Source organism: Lemur catta, chromosome 5 (genome assembly GCF_020740605.2).
Source record: "Lemur catta isolate mLemCat1 chromosome 5, mLemCat1.pri, whole genome shotgun sequence".
NCBI lineage: Eukaryota > Metazoa > Chordata > Mammalia > Primates > Lemuridae > Lemur > Lemur catta.
Window position 1 is genome coordinate 97,193,194 of NC_059132.1, and position 25,982 is coordinate 97,219,175.

Sequence of the window (25,982 nt, forward strand, 5' to 3'; positions counted from 1 at the left end):
TTAATAAAGCAAAAGGTCATAATATGGTGAGTGGAGTCCAAATAAAGGGAGTCACACTATTTGGAAGTTAATTAAATAAATAAGATGGGCCTCTCTTAGGCTAGCGACCCTCCGTTCCTGGTTTTAAATCTGTTCTAGACCTGACTGAAGTTTGGTATTACCAGGCAATCACTGTCAGCTGATTCAGGATCCTGTGACTGGCTGGAATGTCCCAGACAGAGAAAGTTGTTCTAGGAATTTCCAGGTTAGTTAATACTCATTTCCTCAGAGGAGACTGGGCTGACCCCACACCTCTGCACTTTTGGTGACAGGACTGCTGCCTAAGACAAGGCTGAATGATGATTTACTGCCTAGTTTGCTTTCCCATCCCCACCACAACCATGAAAACGGTAAAAATTTAAGCTAGCCAGGAGGTAAGACTGGAGTACTGGAGCTAATTGCCAGCTGTATAATATCCTACTTTGCATTAATACAGGGACCTTTTTGTGAGTTTTTTCTTTACCTGTGAAACACTTAAAACAGTTTCTAGTACATAATAAACACTAAAAGAATGTTACTTAATATTATTATTAGCCCAGTACAATTCAACTCACCTCCCTACCTCAATGCCTCACTCCCTATCATGTTACCTTATTTTCCAAAGAGATACGCTACCCTTAACAGCACTTTCAATTTTCCCAAATGTAGTAAAACACTTTGCACAGAGAATCACACATTTCCTCTAATTCACATTATAAAATAAGACAAAAGAAGCTTAGTCAAAGGACCCATAATTTAAATGGACATACAAAAGAAGAGAAGTAAATATCAGGCTTAGATATTTTTCAAGTCCCAAAGATACTATTAAATGAGGCAGGAAAGAGGAGAAAATACTGGTTATAATAAGACATTTTTATAAGCATGAAATATGCCTCTTTTTCAAAGCATAAAGATTTCTAAGGCTAAGCAAATAGTGTATCTATGCTCTGTTTACAATGTGCTAGCTGCAATCCTCAGTTTCGTAACTAATTACCATGTCTTCTCTTTTAAGTAACTTCAAATACTCAAAATAGTTTGATTTAATATGCACAAGATAGTCAAGACTAGAATATATCATAATTCTTTGCTCAATTTATTAAACATTTTGAATTTGGAAATTAAAATCTTGATAAGAAATATACATCTTTATGCACTGTCATTTTGGGACAAGTCATATGGATTTGATCTGAGTATTATCATAGAAAACAAACAATAGCTTTGAAAAATGAAATCAGTGAATATTCTATGGCCTAATTTTATGTAGAAATTCCTCCTAGTTTATGGAATTTTTCAGTCTTCCTATTCCATGAATGCTTTAACAATGCACAAAATTGGTTTCATATTTGGGGGTTTTATATTTCTGGTATATCTATTAGCGGTTAGTTTTTCAATTTCTATTAACTGCATTCAATTCAAATTGCCAAAGAACAAAAATACATGTGGAGCTTTTATATGTTTTAGTTTTCAAGTAATAGCAATCTAATTAGATAAAACAATCACTTCTAGGCAATACTGGCCCATCATACAATTAGGAAAAAGAAAAAAACAGGAACTGAAAATAGAATGTCACTCTATGAGATTCTTACAGTTATTAAAAATAAACTATATAAGATTTCGCACAAATAAAGTACAACCCAAACTCCCTACTCTGGACCCACCAGCGTTATGTGTGTTCATTAGTGCTTCATCTTAGTTTTCTGAAATGTCAACTAAATTCACAAACTGTGACCAGGAATTTTTCTATACAAAGGAAACTGCACACCATTTATTTGTATAGTCATGTGCCACATAACGGCATTGTGGTCAACGACGGACCACATGAACAAAGGTAGTCCCAGTAAAATTATAACACTGTATTTTTACTATACCTTTTCTATACTTAGATATGTTTCAATACACAAATACTTATCATTGTGTTACAATTAACCTACAACAGTATTCAGTGCAGTAACATGCCGTACAGGTTAGTAGCCTAGAAGCAGGAAGCTGTATACCATATGTATTGCTGGATGGCATAGCAATAGGCTATACGGTATATAGTGTAGTAGCCTATACCATCTAGTTTTGTTTAAGTACACTCTATGACGTTCACACAATGAGGATACTGCCTAACAACTGCAATTCTCAGAATATAACTGCATCATTAAGTGGACACATGATGGTCTTCATTTGAGCAAGCCACTAAGAGAAGGAGGTATACGCTGTATACAGATGTTCCCTGAAAAGTTCAATATAATGAAGACTACTAGAGAAAATGACATCTAGTAGCTGTAAGTCTTTAGCATCTCTAACGTGTCTGCAAATTCCTACTAAGCCAAATTGCCTACAAAACCAGGATATTTTTATAAAGTACCTTGTCTGGTTTCTCACATCATTTTATTTCAGGAGCATTTTATGAGAACTCTGCTACATATTCTACTTCCCATCTGGTTCATATTTAACAGTGTATCCCACCCTGTTCCTTTTTAGGCTCCAAAACCAGATGTCTCTGATATCACATAAACGTGGCAGGTCACACTACGTCAGTCAACTTCTCTATTTTTCCTTCGCTTATAGTTAGGCAAACTTGAGCTATTTGTAACCCTTTATGCCATCTCGACTCAGAAGTAGTAAGAGTGCTCAAGTACTTCAACTCATAAAACAAAAAGACCGATAAGTATTTATAGAATATCAAACAAATGGGGAATAGAGAGTAGGGCAGTCTACCTGCTAATGATAGTTTCCTAGTGACAATTTATACTCTGAGAAGGCAGCGCTACATGGGAAGAAAGATAACACCAATGCTTCTTATCACATTTAATACTGAGACTTACAATTTGCTTTCTCCCTTCACTGTAATTGCCATCAGTAAAACTTTGAAAATCAATATATACATCAAGAAGCTATGCACAAAGTACATGAAATTACATTATCAAACATGAAGTACATGTAATATATATTACTTAAAAGACTTCTATGCATTAGTATGGAAAACAAAATAATATATTTGTAAACAGTTCTGAGATATATACATATACATACACACACACACACACACACACACACTTGTTTGAAATGACACCAATACTAATTTATATTTTAGTCTATCTTATTTTAGGAAACAGTTTATTCCAGAGAATTCTAAAATCTGAATAAATATCTTTTATTATAATTATATTCTACTACAGGAAATAACTATGCTGGAATCCATCTTTGTTCATAGTTTTAGTTATATGTTTATAACAACCCTAATTTTCATAGATAGTACTAAGGAGTCTCTGTTGATAATAAACTATAAAAATGAACTCCAATGCCCCAAACAGATATCAGTATGGTTTTTTTCAATTATATATGAAAGTTTTATAAAGTGATTACATGAAATAATTTAATGGGTTATAAGAGAAAAAAATTAAATAAATTCAAAAATGTTTTCTTTTAGGCCAAATGAATTAAGAGATAAAATTTGCATAAGAAATGCTATTTATTCTATATTACAATCACTACTACTATGTAATAGCATATTATTGTGTACTAGCAGTGCTATTAAATATTTCTTACCTGCCCCTTTCAACTGCTAAGGCATCAAGTTCATCAAAGAAAATAATGGAAGGAGCCACTGCTCTCGCTTTTCGAAAGATCTGGTGGAAAGAATGCCACATTAGTTAAAGATCAACAAATTCCAGAAAATTCTGTAGTTGGTTTTAGTTTGAAAACTGAATTTAGAACCAAATCTATTAGGTACAAGTCAACCAGTCCAATTACTTGTATAAAACCCAGGATTTTGTAATGGATGTAAAAATATCTCCTTCAATAATGCTTACAGAGATAAGACTACTAATACATATTCATATGGGTGTGAAGAAGGCAATTCAGATAAGCAATCAGATAATCTCAGTTAAAATCCCACCTCCACCACTGAGTACCTGTTTGTCTTTCAGTAGGTAATTTTACTTCTCTAAACCTCAATTTCCACATCTATAATATGGAAAATTGCCTACCTCAGAAGAATATTTTAAGAATTGAATAAAAAAAGAACACAAAGCATTTGGCACAATGCCTAGAACATAGTAAGACCTCAGTAAATAACAGGCATTATTAACTATTATAAACTTACTGTTTAAAAGAAAAAACATAAATGTGTAAAATCAGCCATAGACTAGCATATATTAATAAAATACCCATATACTCAAAAGCCACATGCCTTACTCATTTCTTTGAAGACTATATGGGAAAGCAATGGCTGATGTAAAGTCAGGACAAGAAAAATGGTCAAACCTTAGAAGAGCATACGCTGTCTGCAGCAGAAGCCAACCAAACTACCAACCTCAGAAACTGGCAGACAGCCATGGCAGACATGTGGGAATGAGCTTAAAAAAGGTGCCATAGGCAGAAAGAAATCTGTATATGTCCTACAACTTAGACCCCCATTTTTTGGTCACAAGTAGCACAGCCATAAAAATACAAAACAGTTATCAAAACATTAACATGAATAAACACTTCCTTTTTCATGCTGTCATTATCAGCTAATGTTTTATATGATTATCATTATCTACAATTTCAAGGGAAAAAAAGGACAAAAAGTAATTTAAAATTTTTTCTCATGATAAAGTATTCCAATCCTTAATACTCCTCACTGGCACTTCAAAAATAAGGACCATCCATTCCATCGTTGTTACTCAGCGTCTGTGAGCACATAGGGTCCCCCTGTGTGAGGCAGGCCAATACCTGCCCAAGAAAGACATGTGGACAAACTGCTGGCTCTAGTTGCCTTGACTCTACATGAATTTACCAGTTGAGTAGGTTCCTCAATATGAAGGAGTGACACAGTCAGGCACTGGCTTTAAAGGCCTAGCTTTAAACTTAAGAGAGAGAAAGATGCATTGTCTAAATCACCAGGAAGAAGTCAAAGAAGTAAAATAAGAAAAATAAGAACAGTACAGTGAAATTTTCATATGCTAAGCTTATTCAATTTAAAAGGTTATCTCATTTAAACGATTTAAATCCCATTTTGGGATCATGTGTTCTCCTTTGTAGATACGGACATATCTTTTACTAAGAAAAAAAAAACAGAAATGCTGGCAATTTTTTAAAAAATATCATTATCTGGCCGGGCGCAGTGGCTCACGCCTGTAATCCTAGCACTCTGGGAGGCCGAGGCGGGTGGATCGCTTGAGGTCAGGAGTTCGGGACCAGACTGAGCAAGAGTGAGACCCCGTCTCTACTAAAAATAGAAAGAAATTATCTGGCCAACTAAAATATATATAGAAAAAATTAGCCGGGCATGGTGGTGCATGCCTGTAGTCCCAGCTACTCGGGAGGCTGAGGCAGTAAGATCGCTTAAGCCCAGGAGTTTGAGGTTGCTGTGAGCTATGCTGACACCATGACACTCACTCTAGCCAGGGCAACAAAGTGACACTCTGCCTCAAAAAAAAAAAAATCATTATTTGGTAAAAATAAAGGCTGGTAATATGATGTTTAATAATACTAAAGTATTACAGATGATCAAAACTGCATTTCCAAATAATAAAATAATATTTGCCTGAAGAAAAAAATGTATCACAAAAATCTGGATCTGGAAATTTCAAAGTCTGCTACCCAAAACCAAATGGGAACCAAACAGAAAGACAGAAGCATGGTTCTCCCAGGCAGAGTGCCACCTAAGGCATAATCTTCTTACCTCTCTAACTGCTCTTTCAGATTCGCCAACATATTTATTCATTAATTCAGGCCCCTGCATGAAGAGAAAACAACTGTTCAGTATCTTTATAAATGTAACCATGTATATTTCTTTTGATTAAGGAGAAAAAATATACACAAGAGAGAAAAGAAACAAAAATCTGTTTAAATTAGTTCCTTTAGCATACTTATTTTCACTGGGTGTTGTCTATGCCTCAAAATTTAAAGCCATTCTATGTTCTAAAAACTGCACATTAATACAAAGGAAAGGCTGTGACTAAACATAATATTTTAACACCTATTCAACATCTGTGTATACCTCCATTCATATTTTTACAATATGTCAGGCATGGTGCTAGGCACAAAAGATAGCTGAGCCTAATCTGGAAGACCAACAAAAAGGTTAACATCCATTCCCATTCCCAGGCCTAACCAATGGGCTGGTTCTGATTAGGTCTACTTATCAGATTCAAAGATGCACATATTTTGACATTAACATCTCTGAATTTTAACATTTTTTTCCTCAAGTACCTAAATATCAGATATTGTAAGAAAAGCAGCAGACTTTTTTTTCTTTTTTAACCACACACCTATTGTCTCAGGACACACAGTTACTCTAAGAAGCCATGGAATACTAAAAAAAAAACTAAAACTGTCCTTAGAACCACAACTATTCCCTTCAGAAACTGACATAAAGTTTCTCCCATAATGCCAGATGTCTTACTCAGCTATGGGGACTTTTCTCTCAGTGTATTCATTGTTCCTCCCAGCATTTAGCTGTGTTGACACAGTTCCCCATACATCCCAAATCCAATGGACATATGTATGTGTGTGCTGCTCTCTCCTCTCTGCAGACACACAAACACAACACACATACCCTCTTACCTTGAACAAGATTTGTATTCTATTCCATGAGATCATTGGTCCAGACAATTCAGGGGATATTACTAGACATTAGCTTGAGTATTTCCTACACAACTGACATCAATTTTTAAAAATCTGACTGATTCAGATACATAGGCAAACCCTAGAAAATGCATTTTGCATATTGTCAAATATGGTCAATCCAAAAGTCAGGAGAAGAGCGGGTGGGAAGAACAGAAGGGACAAACAGACAAAAAACTGTGGGCATAAAAAAGTTTTTCAAGTTACAAACATGCCTATGGAACAGAGTCAATCTTTAATATTGTTTTTGTATCGTGCTCTCATGGACTGAATGTTTTCTCCCCAAATTCATACGTTAAAATCCTAACCTGTAATGTGATATTAGGAGATGGGGCTTTTGGGAGGTAATTAGTTCAAAAGAGTGGAGCCCTCATGATCGGGATTAGTGCTGTTATAAGAGACAAGAGAGCTTGATCTCTCTCTCTGCTCTCCACCATGTGAGGCTACAACAAGAAGATGGCCACCTGAAAACCAAAAAGCAAACCTTCACCAGACACCAGATCTGCCAGCACCTTGATTGATCTTGGATTTCCCAGGCTCTAGAACTTGAGAAACAGATCTCTGTTGTTTAAACCACCATTTTATGGTATTCTGTTATAAAAGCCTTAAGTAAGACAACTACCTCCACAATGGCAGCTTCCAAAGTATTTAAACATGATAGTATGGTAACAAATGAGTAGGTTAGAACATATGAGAATCAGGGTAGAAAGTCAAGAGTAAAAAATAAAAAGATAGGGAGAACATCTCAATGTTCAAGTTGACAAAGTCTATTAAGATGAGGTATCTGATAGTATCACCATAGGAAACCTTAAATAATAACAGAGGCAGTTTTATCTTTTTGCCTGATTTTAAATTAATCCAAGATGATTAATTTTTTTAAAAAACTGTTGAAGAGTAATTTATTATAGTCTAAAAATTAATATTTGAGGCTAAACAGAGAAAAGATAAATGAAAAGGGTGATATTAACATTTTCTTAAAACTATTATTTAATATACTTCTGCATCTCTGACTAAAATCTTCCAACAACCAGGGAATACATAAAATAAACAAAGTTATTAAATATGTGTAAGTAAATAAAAACTTGCTTGGCACAGTACTTTCAATGAGTAAATATTAATAATAATTAATATATCATTTGTACATTGGTACTTAAACTGTCTCCAAGCAATCATGTTTACAAAATAAAATTGTTGTTAAAGCTTATTTCCCCCAAAGATATTACAGAGAGACTTCATGACTTCAGTTTCATCACCAATTATTTAATTATCTTAATTTCTTAAATTAGTACAGTCCCCAAATAGATTTAACTTAAATAAAGACAATGCAACATTAGTTATGTTGATGCACAATGTTCTCGCTTTTTTAAGGATTCTGAAGAAACAGCAACATCTTAATATCAATCAATTATACAAGCTTATTTTTAGACACGTTAGACTACGTAACAGGGACACGAAGTGTACATTCACAGCCATCACTGAGGTAAATAAACTTGAAGGCATTTTCCTAGGCATTGTGGGATTGAGGAAAATGAAATGTAAAGGGTTAAATTGTATTTCAGGCTTTATGGGCCACATATAACCTCTGTCACATATTCTTCTTTTTTTTAAACATCCCTTTAAAAGTATAAAATTTATTCTTACCCAGGGGGCTAGACCAAAATAAAGGACAGGCTAGATTTTGTCTAAAGACTATGGTTTGCTGACCCCTGCTCTAGAATAATCTCATACAATTTGAAACAGTCCACTTTTGTCCATGAGATTGAAAGTCATCAAAAATGACGATGACATGATTGCTAAGGAATGAAAAACCTTCAATATATTAAGAAAATTGATTAAAAAAATTTTAAAATCAATGACACACAAAAAAAGCAATTTCAAAGTATCTAGTAATGTTGAAGATATTCAAACCCAATGGCAAGAATTTCTTCTTCTAGGTTCATACACCCTAGAGAAACTCTTATACATATACACAAGGAAACATGTACAAGAATATTACTGAAGCATTGTTTACAACAACAAAATAAAACCTGGAAATATCTAAAAATGCCTTAATATAAAAGTAGGTAAATAAATTGTAGTGTCTTCATGAAATGGAATACTAGACTGTCAAAATGTGAATGTAGGGCTGGACAAATGAGAAAGTTTGGAAGCAGGGAGATTAGCAAGGAAACTGTTATACAGCCAAAATGCATTGCCTCATATATTTATAATCAAGAGCGAGAGTTCTTAATGTTTTGACAAAATTTTTAAAGGTCACGTAACACTTGTAATTTTTCCCATTGATTATTAAGGTCATTCTGCATAATTTCACCTTGATCATTTTAACAGTCCTGCACTTCAGGCCAAAGTAAGACCTGCCTATTCATAATATAATATAAAGTCAAATAAACAAAACCAGCACTTTTCATTTACATGTGGTAAATTACTCTTTTACCCAAAGGAGACTGTAGACAAGGAATTAAGAAAGTGAACAATAAAATAAGGATCATGGCCCACCCAATAAAATAAGCTTTAGATAATGGCAAAATGTGTTTTTGTTGAGCACTGGGGGCGGCAAGAAATTTTTATGCAGATTTTAATCAGTTTAGAGTAACTAATTAGGCAAGCTGTGGTCTGGCAATGATCAGAAAGGAAATTGCTGGTGTCATTGTTTTTACTGCAATTATTATCATGCCAAGCCTGTATCATTATTGCTGTTCTTATAGCAACTACCCATAAAAGTCGAAGATATGACATATAATAGTAATCCAGTGAAGATATTTCCTTAAGTAGGTAATAGAACTCATGGCATACATACTACTTTTTAATTTATTAGCTTAACTGCAGGAAAGAGGTTATAAAACCTGGAGAAATGGTCATTCTTTTCTCTGTATCCCACGGTCCTAAAAAAGAAGATAACTTGAAGATTAATGTTGGAAACTACAAGATTACAGTCATTTCATGATTTCCTCTCTGCCGAGTACAATGTCAGTATCTTAGTACTGATAATAGAAAGACTAATATTGTTTAAATATCCAATGTACAGGCAAACAGATTTGATCTTTTGTTGAAAATGCGGAAATATGGCAAATAGCCTCAACCAACTGAAGGGTCATTCCACTACCACATAAAGTTGGGCTACAGGAAGCCTGTGGAGAAAAAACAATGCTTTTTCTCTCAAAACAAAACAGAAAGAAAAATTTAAGAGATTTGAAAATCTAGCCTAAGAATTTAGCACTGTGAAGAAAATCTGAATTGGAATAATCCAAGTCAAGTGTTACTAACAAGTCATAGCAATAATGAAAGGACAGTAAGTTCCCTAGAGAACATGTGATTTTGTATAGAACTAGAACTACACACTGATGAATCTTACCTAGATGAGTGGCCTACAAAATACAACCCAACCAGCTGAACTGATACTTTGCATTTGGTCTAGAAGTTTATGAGAAGTCAAAGCAATTTCATCATCAAGGGAGGTTATTTTGACACTCAAGTTGCCAAAAATCACTGTATTCCAGTACAAAGAGTTGCAAAACTTTATATTCAGTTTCAAAGATATGTATTACATTTTACACTACCACTAACTGAAAACTTAACAGATCATAAGCTTTGCTGCCATACTTTTTGTTCCATTTGAGGTCACATATACATCTACTTCTTAAAAATAGGATAAAAGGCTGGACGTGGTGGCTCACGCCTGTAATCCCAGCACTTTGGGTGGCTGAGGTGAAAGGATTGCTTGAGGCCAGGAGTTTCAGATCAGCCTGAGCAAGAGCAAGACCCCATCTCTACAAGAAATAGAAACATTAGGCGGGGGTGGTGGTGCGCACCTGTTGTCCCAGCTACTTGTGAGGACGAGGTAGGAGGATCGCTTGAGCCCAGGAGTTTGACGTTGCAGTGAGCTATGATGACATCACCGCACACTAACCCAGGTAGGAGAGCAAGACCCTTTTTCACCAAAAAAAAAAAAAAAAAGAAAAGAAAAGAAAAGCAGAAAAGAAAGAAAAGAACAGCAACTAGCATGAGCTAATTTTGTGAAATCTTGCTAAATTCTTGTTATGTATTATCCCCTTTACTACCTGTAACAATCTTCTGACGTGGATACTCTTACTATCATAATTTTACAGAAAAAAATATAAAGTGCAAAGACGTGAAGTAATTTAAATGCCAGACCTTGGATTCAAGTCTCTTAAATGTTACACTTGACAGAGGAACTGCCCCAAATGTTTGGCCACCATCAGGCATAAAAGATAAGCAATGGATTAAAATATAAGCATCGTGACCTACTCATGTATTATCAACAGAGGGGCCTTAGGAGTCATTTAATCTAAACTACCTCACTTAAAACCTGAGGCAAAGTACAAAAGAAGCTGAGTAACATGCCAAAAGTCCTAGAACAAGTTAAATGGCAGAAATGATAATAAGAATGCAGGATTTTGGTTTCCAGACCACTACTCTTTCTAAAAACTATGTCCTCTCTTTTCTTCAGGGCCTTAAAAGAAAATGTCCCCATAAGATTTTACAAAGTACCATCAATTTACATTCAAAGGTATTTGTGGTCAGGAGATCCTTTCTAAAAAGATGCTAGCATAGATCAATTTGAAAATAAGAATTTGATTAATATCCATTATAAACAAGGGATCATTTACATCTAACTATCCGGTTTAGATATATATATACCCTGTGGTCTACGAGTTCTACATTTGATCAAAAGTTACTTAACTCTTTAAAAATAACACATAAATCCCTAGAATAAATAAGGTTGATAAGACTAGATAAAATATTTCTTTGCCAATTTTACTTACCAAAAAACTGGTATGTCAGACCTGCTACATTTTACCTCTGAGATAGCATATACTTCACTGATAAGAATGATCAAGAAAAACTGCCATTAATAAGTTAAGTACCATGAACTGGCTTATTTTGGAAGTGTACTTTTTAATGTTCCATGGCCAAGATTTCAAGTGTTCAAGTTTACAAAACAACAAAAATATCTTAAATACTTATGAAAATATTTGTCCAGCTGTTCTATTAATCTAATGAGAACCAAACCTGACTTATCTTTTACTGTTTCATTATTTCACACTGTATCAGTCACAAATTCAAGTATAATATTTACACCTCATGCTCTTACAATTTTGCCCCTTTAATCACTACTAGGTTTTTTCCAGTCTTCCCAAGGGCTTTTTAAATGTGTCTGACACCTGCCTGGTGCTTTTGGCTATTACAATTCAAATCAAGTTTTTATAAGTTTTAAAATGTCTGGGGAAGGCAAGTTAACCTAAGTGTTAACTATGGCTAAATGTTATGGAATATGCTCATAAAAACCTAAACTCACATGAGATAGAATTACATACATGTAATATGAGTAAAGGATCTTGAAAATTAATAAAAAGTACAGCATCAGCACATACAGAAGGCCACTCTGGGAAAGCACTTCAAAGGTTTTCAAAATCGGCATTAAGTACTAGGCAAGAAATGCTAAGACCAAGTGAAAAACCTAAAATGTGAGAGGAGCTGGCAAGGAAGAAAACAGAATTCAAGTGTTCCTCTGAAAAGGTATAACATAAACCTTCCTCACAATTCATTCATTCATTCATTCAGAAAAAAAAATAACATGTTTATTCAGAACTTACTTTGCAGACACCATGCTGGTTATAATTAAGCAAGCTATAAAGTGTACATGTACAAATGTATACATACCCATGAAAACCCCTCTTATTAGTAATATAACCAACCACTCTTATCACTCTCATTATCTTTTACTGACTTCTCTGCAGAATCTCGAACACTGGTTCTCAATTTCCATGTTTTCATCTCTAGAAATGACCATTCTCTTGAGCTATAAAACCACATATGCAATTGCCTTTGGGACATATCCGCCACTTTGTCCCAGAGGCATTTCAAACACAACATGTCTAAATCCCCATTCCGAACCTCCTCTCTCACCTCCAACCTGCTTCTCCTACTCTCCCAAGAGTTAGAGTATTTCCATCTGCTAGTCATTGAAAATAAATTTTTTAATCTTTGACTTTTCCTTTTCTTTCTCATTTCTCACATACAACCAACGATCAAGAACTACAGACTATAAATGTTACCCATTTCATTATATTAGTTTAGTCTCTCCCACTAAATTATGAGTTGGTAGACAAGGGCCCCTCTAATGAAAAATTATTTTTCTTTGTCATGTATGGTGCCTGACACACAGAAAGTGCTTAATATGTATATTTAAGTTGTTCCAATTGTAAAACATTTATAAATATTTTTAAAGTATTACAGACATAAAATTATATTTATTTCATCTTTAATTAAATTTCACTCAGAAAGGAGTTAAAAGATGGAAAAAATAACTAGTCTCTCTCCATCAGCTAATTTATCTGTGACTAAAAAATTAAAAACAATAAAATTTTCTATTAGACTTCTTATAAATCTAAAAGCATTCTTCTTTTTCTAAATCTCTTTAGGTCTTCTTAGATTCCAAATGCTAAAGGTTTTGTTACCATAATTCTTTTTTCATTTTTTGCTTTTAGTTAAATGTTATTTAAGGAATATTTTAATGTCAAGACATCTTTTTAAGATACCAGCTTTATCAACTCATATAAGCCCAACTCAAAAAAATAATTAATATATACAGTCATAACATATGATGCCCCAACATTAACACTGTAGCTATACAAATAATGACAAATTTAAGTAAATGCAATCTAACTTCCAACTAACTTTGTGAAACTGACAATGGAAAATTAACTATTCCATTTGTTCCAAGAATCACAGGTTACTATTAGTTATTCCCTAACAGCCAGCCATTCAAACAGTGACAAAACTGAGTAGATGTCTTTATTTAATATTGATGCTAATAACTACAAATTTAAGCAAATGAGGCACATAATACAACACTATTTGGAGAAGTCAAGGGAATTTTTAAAGTTAAAACAAAACAAAAACTTAAAAGAAATTCAATAGAAACTCAAAAGGTTTCAGACCCCAGATGAGCCCAAATGCCAATAAATCCATAGAAGGAGAATATAAAGTTAGGATCCACAAAAGGCATAAAACTGGACATAGTTCCTGGTGAGACCCTAAATTAGAAGCTGTACCGAAGGTGAAAGAAAAAAAAAATAACCAAAATACTAAGAGAAAGAGTTCTTTATAATGTTGGGGTCTGGGTTTGGGGCCAGAACTAACACACACCTTTATAGGCTTTAACTGAGAACTGCAGTGAAAAACGCAAGCTCAGGGCAGCCCTAAGCCCAGGTTCCTCAGCCAAATTCTTCTCAGGGCTTTTCTCAGTAACTTTCCACTATCATCGTGGACAGGAGGATAATGAACAGGAGAAGTTCTCCTCCAAAGCCCTTCACCCATGGAATCCACAGTCTTTTCCATGATTCTTCTCTTTCTCTGTACTCCACTCATCCTGTTCACTATAGTACAGAACTCATAGTTGTCCTTTTTAACTTATTTCACTGAACGTCTATAATATGCCCAGATCTGTGATACTGACTTCAAAACTTGTTAATTAATAGATTTTATTTTTTAGTAAGTTTAAGATTTACAGAAGAATCAACACACATAGTACAAAAAGCTCCTATTACTACCCATCCAACCCACACCTGCACAGTTTCCCCTATTCTTAATGTCTTATATTAGCATGGTACATTTGTTACCATTAATGAACCAAGATTGATATATTATTATTAACTAAAGTCCACAGATATTCAGATTTCCTTTGTATTTATCTAATGTCCTTCTCTTTTTATTTTAGGATTCCATCCAGGATATTATCATATAACATTTAGTTATCATGTCTCCTTGGCTCCTTTTGCTTGTGACAGTTTCTCGGACTTTCCTTGTTTTTGATAACCTTGACAGTTTTGAGGAGTACTAGTCAGGTATCTTATAGAATATCTTTCAATTTCAGTTTGCCTAACATTTTTCTCATGGTTAGACAGAGCTTATGAGCATTCAGGGAAACTCCAGAAATAAAGTGGCATCCCTGTCACATCACCTAAGGATAATACACAGTCATCCCTCAGTATCCACAGTGGACTGGTTCCAGGATCACTACGGAGAGCAAAATCCACATATACTCAAGTCCTATAGTTGGCCTTAGTGATCCCGAGGATACGAAAAGTCGGCCCTCTCTATACATGGGTTTCTACATCCTAAAAACAATGTATTTTTGATCCCGAGTTTGGTTATGGTTGCAGAACCCACCACCAGGGAGGATCGAATGTATTTGCTGAAAAAAATCTGTGTGTAAGTGGACCCGTGCAGTTCAAACCTATGTTGTTTAAGGGTCAACTGCACTACCAACATGGCTCATTGCCAAAGATGTCAACCTTGCTCACTTGGTGAAGATACTGCTTGTCAGGTTTCTCCATTGTGAAGTAGTTCACCCACTCCCCTCTTTCCATATTAAACTCTGTGGAAGAAAGGCATTATGCCCACCAACACTTAAGGAGTAGGGAGTTAGACCCTTCCAAACTTTTTCAGTGAACTTTTCAAATATAGGCTTTGGAGAAGATTATAATGTACAAATGTTATACTACATTTATAGAGTAAAAAACTGAGACTTAAGGAACCTGTTTAAGGTTACAGAGCTAAAAAGTGTTAAGTTTAGGAAGCAAATGAAAGCTATCTGAATCCTAGTTTAGTATTCTTTTCCTTATGACATACTCAATTTCAAGGGCACAAATTATATACTAATAGGTAAATTTCAAGCTCTATGTTATTCAACCACCAATAGTTTTCCAGGTACTTCTATTTCATCCAACAGTTTCCTGTTTCTTTGGCCTTGATTGCCCTTTCTTATTAACTCACTCCACTTTTACTCCTAGACCAAAGCCAAACTATTTTTCTCACTTTTCTTTGTCCTGGAGAAACAAAATTATTTCCAACTGGTTCTCAGAAACATCTTTCCACGTCTCTGAACCCGCCCTATAGAAACTGCCTGAACTAGCTTCTGCAGTAATTTGGTATAATTAATGAAAAAGGCACTAGACACTAGTTTTATTTTTTTAAAAAGGGGGGGGGAATGGAAGATTTTATTATACAGTTATTAAGAGCTCAGCCTTTGGAGTTGGGAAGTTCTAAGACAAAATTTCAATTCCATCACCACCACTTCAATGTTGGAAAAGTCACTCAACCTTCTTAAACATCATCATCATTATCCGTAATCTTAGAAATTAATCTTAAAACATTCTGTATATAAAAGAGGTATCTACACAGTTTTCTATGCAATATCTGCAATATGGAAGCTCTATGATGTACAGAATAGTCTACATAATTTAAAAACAGAAGCCTAAAGATGAAATCAGAATTTTTCAAATTCAGATTATCTTGTACTTTTGATAAGAGAATATTAAGAGATCTAGTTAAATGAAGAATAATAATTATAGATGCTCCTGACTGATGATGGGGTTATGTCCTGATAAACCCATCATAAGGTGAAAATATTATAAGTAAAAAAATGCATTTAATACACCTAGCCTACCTTACTTTATAGTTATCTTAGCCTATCTTAAGCATGCTCACAATACTTATACTAGCCTACAGTTAGGCAAAATCATCTGGCAACACAGTACATTGTAGAGTATCGGTTCTTTACCCTCATGATTGTGTGGCTGATTCGGAGCTATAGCTCACAGCCACTGCCCAGCATCCACAAGAAGAGTATCATACTGCACATTGCTAGCTCGGTAAAAGATCAAAATTCGAAGTATGGTTTCTACTGAATGTGTATCACTTTCACACCATCATAAAGTCAAAAAATTGTAAGTCAAACCATCTTAAGTTGGGGACCATCTGTGCTTTCAATTGTGCACTGCTTTGAATAAACCACAGGTTTTCCTGAAAATGGGATATATTTTATATAATTCCTCTCCGACACAAATATACAGAAAAAAATTTCCCAAAAAGTCGAAGACACTATCAGCTCATCACATTCCTGTACTCACCGATACAATTAATAAAGGACTTGCTGAAAATCCCTGTCAGAGGCCTAACCACCCTTCTTCCAGAATCAGTTACAGTTCTTCATAAGCAGCCCAGCTATCCAAAGACAATTAATCTATTGTAGCACTCCAGACAAAAGAAAGATAGAAGCAGAGAGGAAATTTCAACTGGAAAATATTTTGATGTAATTGACACAGATGACAAACTAAACTTACTCAACATGTCAAGTGTTGCAATCTGCACAAAAATACATACATATGCCAGTCCACACAAGCCAAAGGGAAATTTCAACTCTGAGTACAGTATGTATCTTTTAATCTGTTTAAAAAAGATAGACAGGGGAAACTAAAGGGTTCTTTCATAAACTTAGAAAAAGAAATGTTTAAAATCTCCTATTAAAATATCTCACAGATTTAAGGTAACTATCACTGTGGAAAGATTTTCAATATATCTAAAATATTTGTGTTTCCCAATTGGCTAGAAAATTACAGTGTATGTCTACTTTTTTCTGATCACTTGTAAAAGATGTAAGACTTGTTATTTCAAAAGTTCAAATTAAATTATAACACTTAAATCCCTTAGAAAACAAACATGTATACAGAAACCAAAAGGCAACTTTTTCTGCATAGCAAGTTAAAACTAAAAAGAATATTTGGAATATGAATTCCTAGCTTCTTTGACTTCAGTTTCTCATACATAAGCTGGATGATACAACTACTTTAATTCTCCTCACAATCATTAATCAGACTAAAATGAAAAGATAAATGAAAAGACCAATGAAAATGCTGGTAGAAGGCAAAAGTCCCCAACTTTTTATTTTGAAAATTTTTAAACGTATAGGAAAGTTAAAAGAATAGTACAGGTTGAGTGTCCCTAATCTGAAGACCCGAAATTTGAAATGCTCCAAAATCAAAACTTTTGGAGTACCAACATGACACTCAACAGAAATCCTCACTGGAGCATTTTGGCTTTCAAATTTTCAGATTACAGATGCTCAACTGGGAAGTGTAATGTAAATATTCCAAAATCTGAAAAATCCTAGATCTGAAACACTTCTGGTCCTAAGCATTTAGGATAAAGGATACTAAACCTAAAAAATGAACACTCATGGTTCATTAAGTATATCCTCCACTCAGATTCAAAAAGTGACAACTATCAAACCACAGTACTATAGTGAATAAAAATTCACATTCAATAAAAATTAGTAACTTGAATATACAAAAATCTCTAAGTATTATAAACTCAAGTAAGATAACTTCTTAACATCACTTATCTTTTCTGTGTATGACCTAAAAGAATTAAAAACTTAATGAAAAAGTTCAAGTAAATTAACACATGGCTGGTTATTTCACATCAACAGTGTCTAAGTTAAACCTCTCGAACCATTTATCATTTTCTCATAATGAAGAAAGACTAAAAGTGAAATTGTCTCAAATTATGGAAGGTTTTATATTTTAAAAAAGCATAATAAGTATATTTCCAAGTAATCCTAGGATAGTACAGAAACCAGTTCTGGTAGCATCTCTTACTGTTACCTCGGATCACAAAAAGAGTGAGATACTAGTTTCTAAGAAAATAAGTGTGTGCTTCCTTGAGATTCAAGTCTAAACAACTGTGAGCTAGGTCCTCATCAAATAAGTTTTAGATTTCCAGTAAATAGAAAAAATTCTAATATTCTGAATATACAATTGCAGACTACATATGACAAGACGAGTAAAATGGAGATGACAGTAAAAATAATAGGACATGCCAGTAAACAGCCATGTCCATTACCACATGATAAGAGGAGAAGGACCAAACAGAAACCAAGATGTCTTTGGAAATTTCAAAAGCACTTTTACTCCAATATTTAAAACTGCAACCTTTAAAATTGTAGTTGTGATCTGCCATAACTGAGTATGGTAGAAATGGTCCTTTCCCCATATTTTTACTCACCAATATCTCCCAGAAGAAAAGATAATCAAAAATATATTGAAGATACTAATTCTTAAAGTTAACAGCTTAAACACATCGAAATATCATTCCATATAAATTTTAAGTAAAGCCGAAAGTTGATAAACTCCTCTGAAATAAGTTTTATACTTTCAAACCACCAATGATTTCAATGTTCTAAGATAGAAAATGCATTTTGTTATGCAAAAAATTCCCTGGTACCATCAAATACCAGGAAGATTATCATGTGCCTTTTTGAAATGAATTGATATTTAGGTTAGGTAAGTATTTTTGTGACATAGTAGTCCACAGAAATGGATTTAAAGTTTTATATATGTATATTTGGTAATTGGATATATCATAATATCACATAAAAATTAATAACAAAATTAACATCTGGTCCTAAAGGAAATGTAAAAACTTATATATCAAGTAAGATTATTTATCCCAAGTAATGGAAAGTAGAGCAATGAACAAATAAAACATGTATGTGTACAGTTCAGAATAAAAACAATGCACATATATTTTCTGACTGGTAAAGTATTTTTAAAGAATCTAGTTTTGTCATAAAAAGTGTCTTATTTATTTGAAAATTTTAAGTATGTAAATGCTGAATTCACTATCATGTTTATAATTAAGTCTTGGTTAAGCAAAAGTCTTTAGTGCAATTTAAAGACACAGAAACAAAAGAAAACTGCTTTCTGTTACACATGGGTATAAGAAATATTGAGAAGAAACTAAACAAGGCAGTCTTCTTATTGTCCACCATGATTTGTTGATTACATGCACTAATTTATTTCTTATCTCTCTTCTCCCTATATTACATTGCCATCAACCTCAAATAAAAAAATAAAAACCAGCTGCTCCTTAGGATGCCTTTGTATGTTCTCCTACAGGTGGGAGAGATGGGGGTAGAGGGAGGCCAGGAGAAAGAGTAACCATGAAAAAATTTAACACCCTACCTTTATAGCTAGAAAATTCAGTCCACTCTCATTGGCCAAAGCCTTTGCTATCATTGTTTTAGAACATCCAGGTGGCCCATACAGAAGAACTCCTTTAGGTGGCTGAATACCCATTCGGACGAAAGACTCTGGATGTTTCAAGGGCCATTCAACAGCCTGTTTCAATTTCAGTTTGATGTTTTCCAGTCCTCCTATATCTGACCAGGATACCTAAAAAAACAAAATATTTTCTAAATATAAGTTTTGCCAGAACAAATAGAGAACTTAAAAAGAAAAAAAAATCAACAAAACTGCACAGGGAAGAAAATCACTTAAGAATTAGGAAGATTCTTAAAAAAAATTCCAAGAATATCAAGAAATTAGGAGTACAGAAAATAAAATGTAAGCTGCATATTGCAAAAATACTTAAAACCAAAATATTTCTGCTTGTAAGTCTTATTATATAATAAATGTTTAAATGATTGAACATATTATTAAGTCTATCCTTCTTAAAAGTTCTTAAAAGTCAGGTTTCATCTGTCTGACAATGGTTAGTCAGTAATCCAAGGTCTCACCTACATATCTAACTACTTCTTTTTTTTTTTTTTTTTAGCAAAATTACTTCCACGCATATTTTTTTAGATCCTTATGGAATACGTGATCTTTTTATCTTTGGCTTACATAAAGTATCCTCAAAATTTTGTTCTTTTTTCTCAATACCCCCAAAACAAGATAGCTCTTTATACATACCTCCTAAGAATGAACTGTTTATCAGATAATGTACATAGGAAACAGAGAAAAGAATGAGACATGAATCCACACTTTAAAGAATTTACAAATTAATAACAACCAGTATCATGCACATAAATAACCACAGTACAATGGAAGGATACTAAGTACAATAACAAAGAAACAGAAAAAGGCTTTGGGAGTTCCCCAGAAGAAAAGATTGCTTTCAGCTGGAAGGCAAATTTGAAAGCCAATACTTCAAGGATGGATAAAATCTGGAAATGTTACAACAGGGGAACGGTCAGGTGGAGGCACAAAATGACACAAGGCTCAGAAGGAAACAAGTATAAAGAGGATGACAGAAAAAAGATTTGAAAGAGGGAAACAAAGAAAAGTTGAAGCCATGCATCATAGGGCCCTGAAGACGAGATGAAGGAATGAGATGGAGTTCAAGGTAACTTTTTGTACATAGTAACTCTTTGAAGGTTTTTAATCTAGAAAGTGATATGGTCTGATCTGTGTTTCTGGAAGACTTCTCTGACAAGATTCATTAGAGAGGAGACAAAGAGCAGGGAGACCAATAAAGAACATATTAAATATTCATATTATTAAAGTTAAATTAATGTTAAAATATTTAAAAATGAGATAAATAAATAAAAGCTTGAACTAGGGTAACCACATGCACATAATGAACACATACCAGAAAGATACTGCAGAGCTATGGTTGAAGGTTCTAAGAACAGAATAAAAAAGAGGGAAACTTAAAGCTAAAGATTTCATGATGGCTAGAAAAAGGGAATATGGACCACAGAAGAATATCTTTAGGAGGGAAAATAAATATGATAGATTTTTTTTGGATACACGGAGTTGGAACATATGATACTCAAAAGATCAAAAGTGAGCACTTGCACCTGTAATCCTAGCACTTTGGGAGGCCAAAAGTTTGAGACCAGCCCCTGAGCTACTCATGGCAAGAAACTGTCTCTACAAAAAATATAAAAATTAACCGGGCATGGTGGCTCAAGCCTGTTGTCCCAGACACTTGGGAGGATTGAGCCCAGAAGTTGGAGGTTGCGGTAAGCCATGATGATGCCACTGTATTCTAGTCTAGATGACAGAGCAAGACAGCGTCTCCAAAAAAAAAAAAAAAGTGAGCACTTGGAATATAAGCAGAACAAATAGAGCATGGAGCTCTGGAAAGATGATAGGATTGGAACTTTAGATTTCAAGATAACCTCATATAACCAAGAGAAAAGAGGTGTGAGTCAAAGGCAGATCAATGGGCATGCCTACATTTAAGATATAGGAGAGGAAGAAGCAGGAAGAAATGCCAGATAATAGACAATTTACAATTCCAAAGGAGAAGAGAGGGTTTTGCTTGTAAATATCAGGAAAAGATTACTTTTTTCTTTTTTTTTTTTTTTTTTTTTTTTTTTTTTTTTTTTTTTTGAGACAGAGTGTCACTTTGTTGCCCGGGCTAGAGTGAGTGCCGTGGCGTCAGCCTAGCTCACAGCAACCTCAGACTCCTGGGCTTAAGCGATCCTACTGCCTCAGCCTCCCGAGTAGCTGGGACTACAGGCATGAGCCACCATGCCCAGCTAATTTTTTTTTTGTATATATATTTTTAGTTGGCCAGATAATTTCTTTCTATTTTTGGTAGAGACGGGGTCTCACTCTTGCTCAGGCTGGTCTCGAACTCCTGACCTCGAGCGATCCACCCGCCTCGGCCTCCCAGAGCTAGGATTACAGGCGTGAGCCACCGCGCCCGGCCAAGATTACTTTTTTCAAATGAACTCACGTGGTTTGGTGGGCAGATTTTGTTGTTTTTGTTTTCTGCTCACAGATCCAGAAGAATGCTATGTTATCAACCATAATCCTGAGAATAGGATTTATTTATTTTTTCTAAATTGCTTTCTTGGAATTTATTTGAAGAAGTAAGATTACTGGATTAAAAGGCATGAATATTTACAGGTCTCTTGTATAATGCCAGTTTGTTATCCCAACTATTTTCTCTATTTTAATGATACCAGCAGTAAGTATATAAGTTTCCCTGCAGCATCATCAGCCTTGGGTTTTATTTTGCCTTTCTTTTTTCTAATTTCACCAATTAATAAAATTAAAAATTAAACTTGAGACTAATATACATGAGCTTAAGGGCCTTATGACATCCAGCTATTAAAAATTAAACTTGAGACCAATACACATGAGCTTAAGGGCCTTATAACATCCAGCTATCACTGGTAGAATCAAATTTACTGTTTACCAGAAGGCAACTGTCATTGGTGTAACTGGGCCTGGTTTAGGCAGAAGTGTAGCAGAACTGCCACATCTTGATGGGTATCTTTAATCTTTTCATTAATTTTTAAATTTCATTTTGAAAAATTTGAGACATATACAAAAGTTGAAAAATCAATATAATAAATGTCTATATATACTCTGTCAATCCCAAGGAATATGCTCCCTACAAACATCTTACAGTATTTCCCAGACAAAAACCTCAAAACAAACAAACCCAAAACAAAACAAAAAAAATAAAATAAAAAATTCAAACTGTATACCCACAGAAGCCAAAGAACTTGATGATCAGGTTAAAAATAAATTCCAAAACAAAACAAAAACAAAACCCTTTTATGGACAAGTTTCAAAGGGGCAAAATAAAAATTAATGAACTAGGCTGCATGTATTTACCTAACTGAAAAAGAAAAAACAAAAAAAACTAGACAAAATGTATAAAGCATCAACTCTCAGGACACCGGACATCAGGCAACAAAGGACAATGACCCTTAAGCGAAGAGTTACCGTATGACCCAGCAATTCCACACCTACATTCCCAAAAGAATTGAAAATAAGTGTTCAAAGAAAAACTTACACATGAATGTTCATAACAGCATTATTCACAACAGCCAAAAAGCAAAAACATCCCACTGTCCAACAACTGATGAATGGATAAATCAAATGTGCTTTATCCATACAATGAAACATTATTTGACAATTAAAGGAATGAAGTACTGATACATGATACAACTGGGATATATTTCAACCTTGAAAAACTTATGCTAAGAAAAAGAAGCCACTCACAAAGAGCCATGTATTTTATGATTCCATTTATATGAAATGTCCAGAATAGGCAGGCAAATCTAAGTGATTGCCTGAAGCTGGGGGTGGGGGATAGACAGGTTGGGAGGTGATGAATAAAGGGTACAGGGTTTCTTTTTAGGATGATAAAAATTTTCTAGAATTGACTGTGGTGATGGTTACTTAACTCTGTGAATATACTAAACACCACTGAATTGTACCCGTTAAGTAAGTGAATTACTTGGTATGTGAATTACATCTCAATAAAGTTGTTAACAAAAATATTATTTATATGGTATGATCATTAATTTCAGGTGTCAATTTGACTAGATTAAAGGATATCTAGATAGCTGGTATAGCATTATTGCTGGGTGTGTCTGTGAAAGTATTTCCACAGGAGACGGGCATGTGAATCTATAGACTGAGTGAGGAAGATCAGCTCTCAATGTGGGTAGGCACCATCCCATTTGCTAGTGCCTGGATAGAACAAAAAGGCAGAGAAAAGGTGAATTTGTTCTCTCTCCTAGAGCTGGGTGACTCTTCTTTTCCTGCTCTTGGACATCAGAGGTTCTCCTGCCTTTATATTCCAGGACTTGCATCAGCAGCCCTCTGGGTTCTCAGGCCTTTGGCCTCAGACTGAAAGTTATACCACCAGCTTCCCTGGTTCTGAGACTTTTGGACTTGGACTGAGCCACAATACTGGCTTCCCTGGGTCTCCAGCTTGCAGACAGCCTACCGTGAGAGTTCTCAGCTTCCATGATTGCGTGAGCCAATTTACTTAATAAATCCCTTCTCATATGTCTGTCTGTCTATGCATCCATCCATCCACCCATTCATCCTATTGATTCTGTCTCTCTGGAGAATCCTGACAAAATACATACGGAAAGGCAAAAGAACTATTTCTGAATAATAACACTATGAACCAAAATGCTTCATAAAATATTTATTTAGCCATTTACCAAACATTTATTTAGTTGTTACTATTTGGAAAGCACTGGGGCTACAAACATGAACACAACAAAATTCTGCCCACAAGACATATATGTGTATTTTGTGTGCACACGTACTGGGGGCACGGCATGTACACGTTACAGGATCTTTGGCAACTAAGAAATTGGAAAATAATTTTTCAGGCAGATGGGAAGACAACATGTGCAAAAATATGGAGTGTTTTAATAAGACTAGAGCATAATGTAAGATGAAAGTAGAGGAGAAGGTCAAACTAAAGAGCTTAGATTTCATTCTAAAGATGATCAGCAGGTAGTTATGCTGGTAGATCTTAAGCTGCATCAGTAATTTCTTCTGGAAACATCACACTATGAAGTAATGGGACCAATGGATTAAAGGGTGAGATCAAATGAGTATGCACTACTCCATATTTGTATAAGGTGAGGTGAGTATGGTACCACAAAAGAATCACATTAACCCCACTAATGGGTACCAGTCTTTATGTAAATTATTTCCTTTACCCTACATGAAAATAGGTACTTTTAGCAAACACTCATCAAGTATTTATAGAGTACTAATCAACTGTATGTATCAGTGTAGCATATGTCTGTATTACAACTTCAACATTATTTATAACTACAAAACAAGATATCCATCACTGCAAATTAAGTTTTCCATTTAGAATCTGAGAGGAAGGCTGCTTGATGTCACCAAAATTAATCAGGATTAGGACTGAGAATGGAAACGGATGATTCTTCTACTAACTTTTGTTCTCCCTCATTTCTCTTCCTATAAAAGCCTGAGAAAAGTAAGGTAGAAGAAGAAAAATGAAATGAAAGAGTTAAACTTCTAAAACATTGAATAAGGTTAAGACTACAATCTTGATTTTGGCACTGAGTATTTCCTGGTTAAAAGTAATCTACTTTCCTAAATGTGCTTTCCTGTCCAACTGTTATTACTTAAAACTATAAAAATGCACAAGAGAAGTTGGCAAGAAAGACTGGGATCTTGGGAGTGATAGAAGACACTTTTCTGTCTAGACAACAAGAAGCAAAATCAAAAGAAACCCAATTCAAAACCCCTGCCAAGAACCAATATGGAATTAATAGAATTTCCACAGGTTGTACTATCTATTCCAAAAAAAGCGACCTTTTATTTAGTGAAGCATCATAGAAACCCTCAATCCTTTGAGTCTGTAAAAAACATAAAGAAAATATAGAATGAAGTACTGTATTTAAAGAAAAGAAACTCAAATTCCTTCTCATTATCCTAAGGGTACATGAAGAATGAAATATAATTATGGTCAATTAAACTATTTTACTCAAACCTTTGCACCAGAAATGTACTGTTAACGAGCTCATCCTATGATATTTAACTCTCTGTCACAATCTGATGTTCTAAGTGCATCTGAAAAGGTGCCAGATGAAAATTTAGCAGTAAATTTTGACTATGTAATTAGTGAGAGAGACAGCCTTTTCACTATTCATATAATTAAGAAAACTGCTACTTTTCAAAATGGGAGTAAATGAGGAATGTTTATTTAACTAATGACATTTGGTATACACTCAATTTGACAACCAACTACCTCTAAATTTAACTTGGATCCGAGCTTACTAAGTGGTCTGAGGTTATACAGTCAGTCCTGAGGCTCTTGCTGCAGTTCACTTTACAAAACTGGGTTCACATGAAAGGAAAGCCATACCTTTTTAATGGCTTTTAACTTATTGTGAACCAAATGTCCAAATTCTGAAACCTAGAATCCAAAGGCAAGATCAAAAGTATAAAGATGAATTATTTCCAAATAAT

At 34.4% G+C, this 25,982-nt stretch overlaps 1 protein-coding gene across 1 annotated transcript in view; it reads right to left on the reverse strand.

The window, feature by feature from the left end:
- Positions 1-25,982, reverse strand: part of SPATA5 (spermatogenesis associated 5) — a 236,264-nt gene that overhangs the window by 168,502 nt on the left and 41,780 nt on the right. Inside the window, exons 11-13 of the mRNA XM_045552319.1 lie at positions 19,446-19,655; positions 5,675-5,728; positions 3,556-3,635 (exon numbers count right to left, since the gene is read on the reverse strand). Of these exons, the coding sequence (XP_045408275.1) occupies positions 3,556-3,635; positions 5,675-5,728; positions 19,446-19,655 (344 nt within the window). The remainder of the gene's footprint in view (positions 1-3,555; positions 3,636-5,674; positions 5,729-19,445; positions 19,656-25,982) is intronic.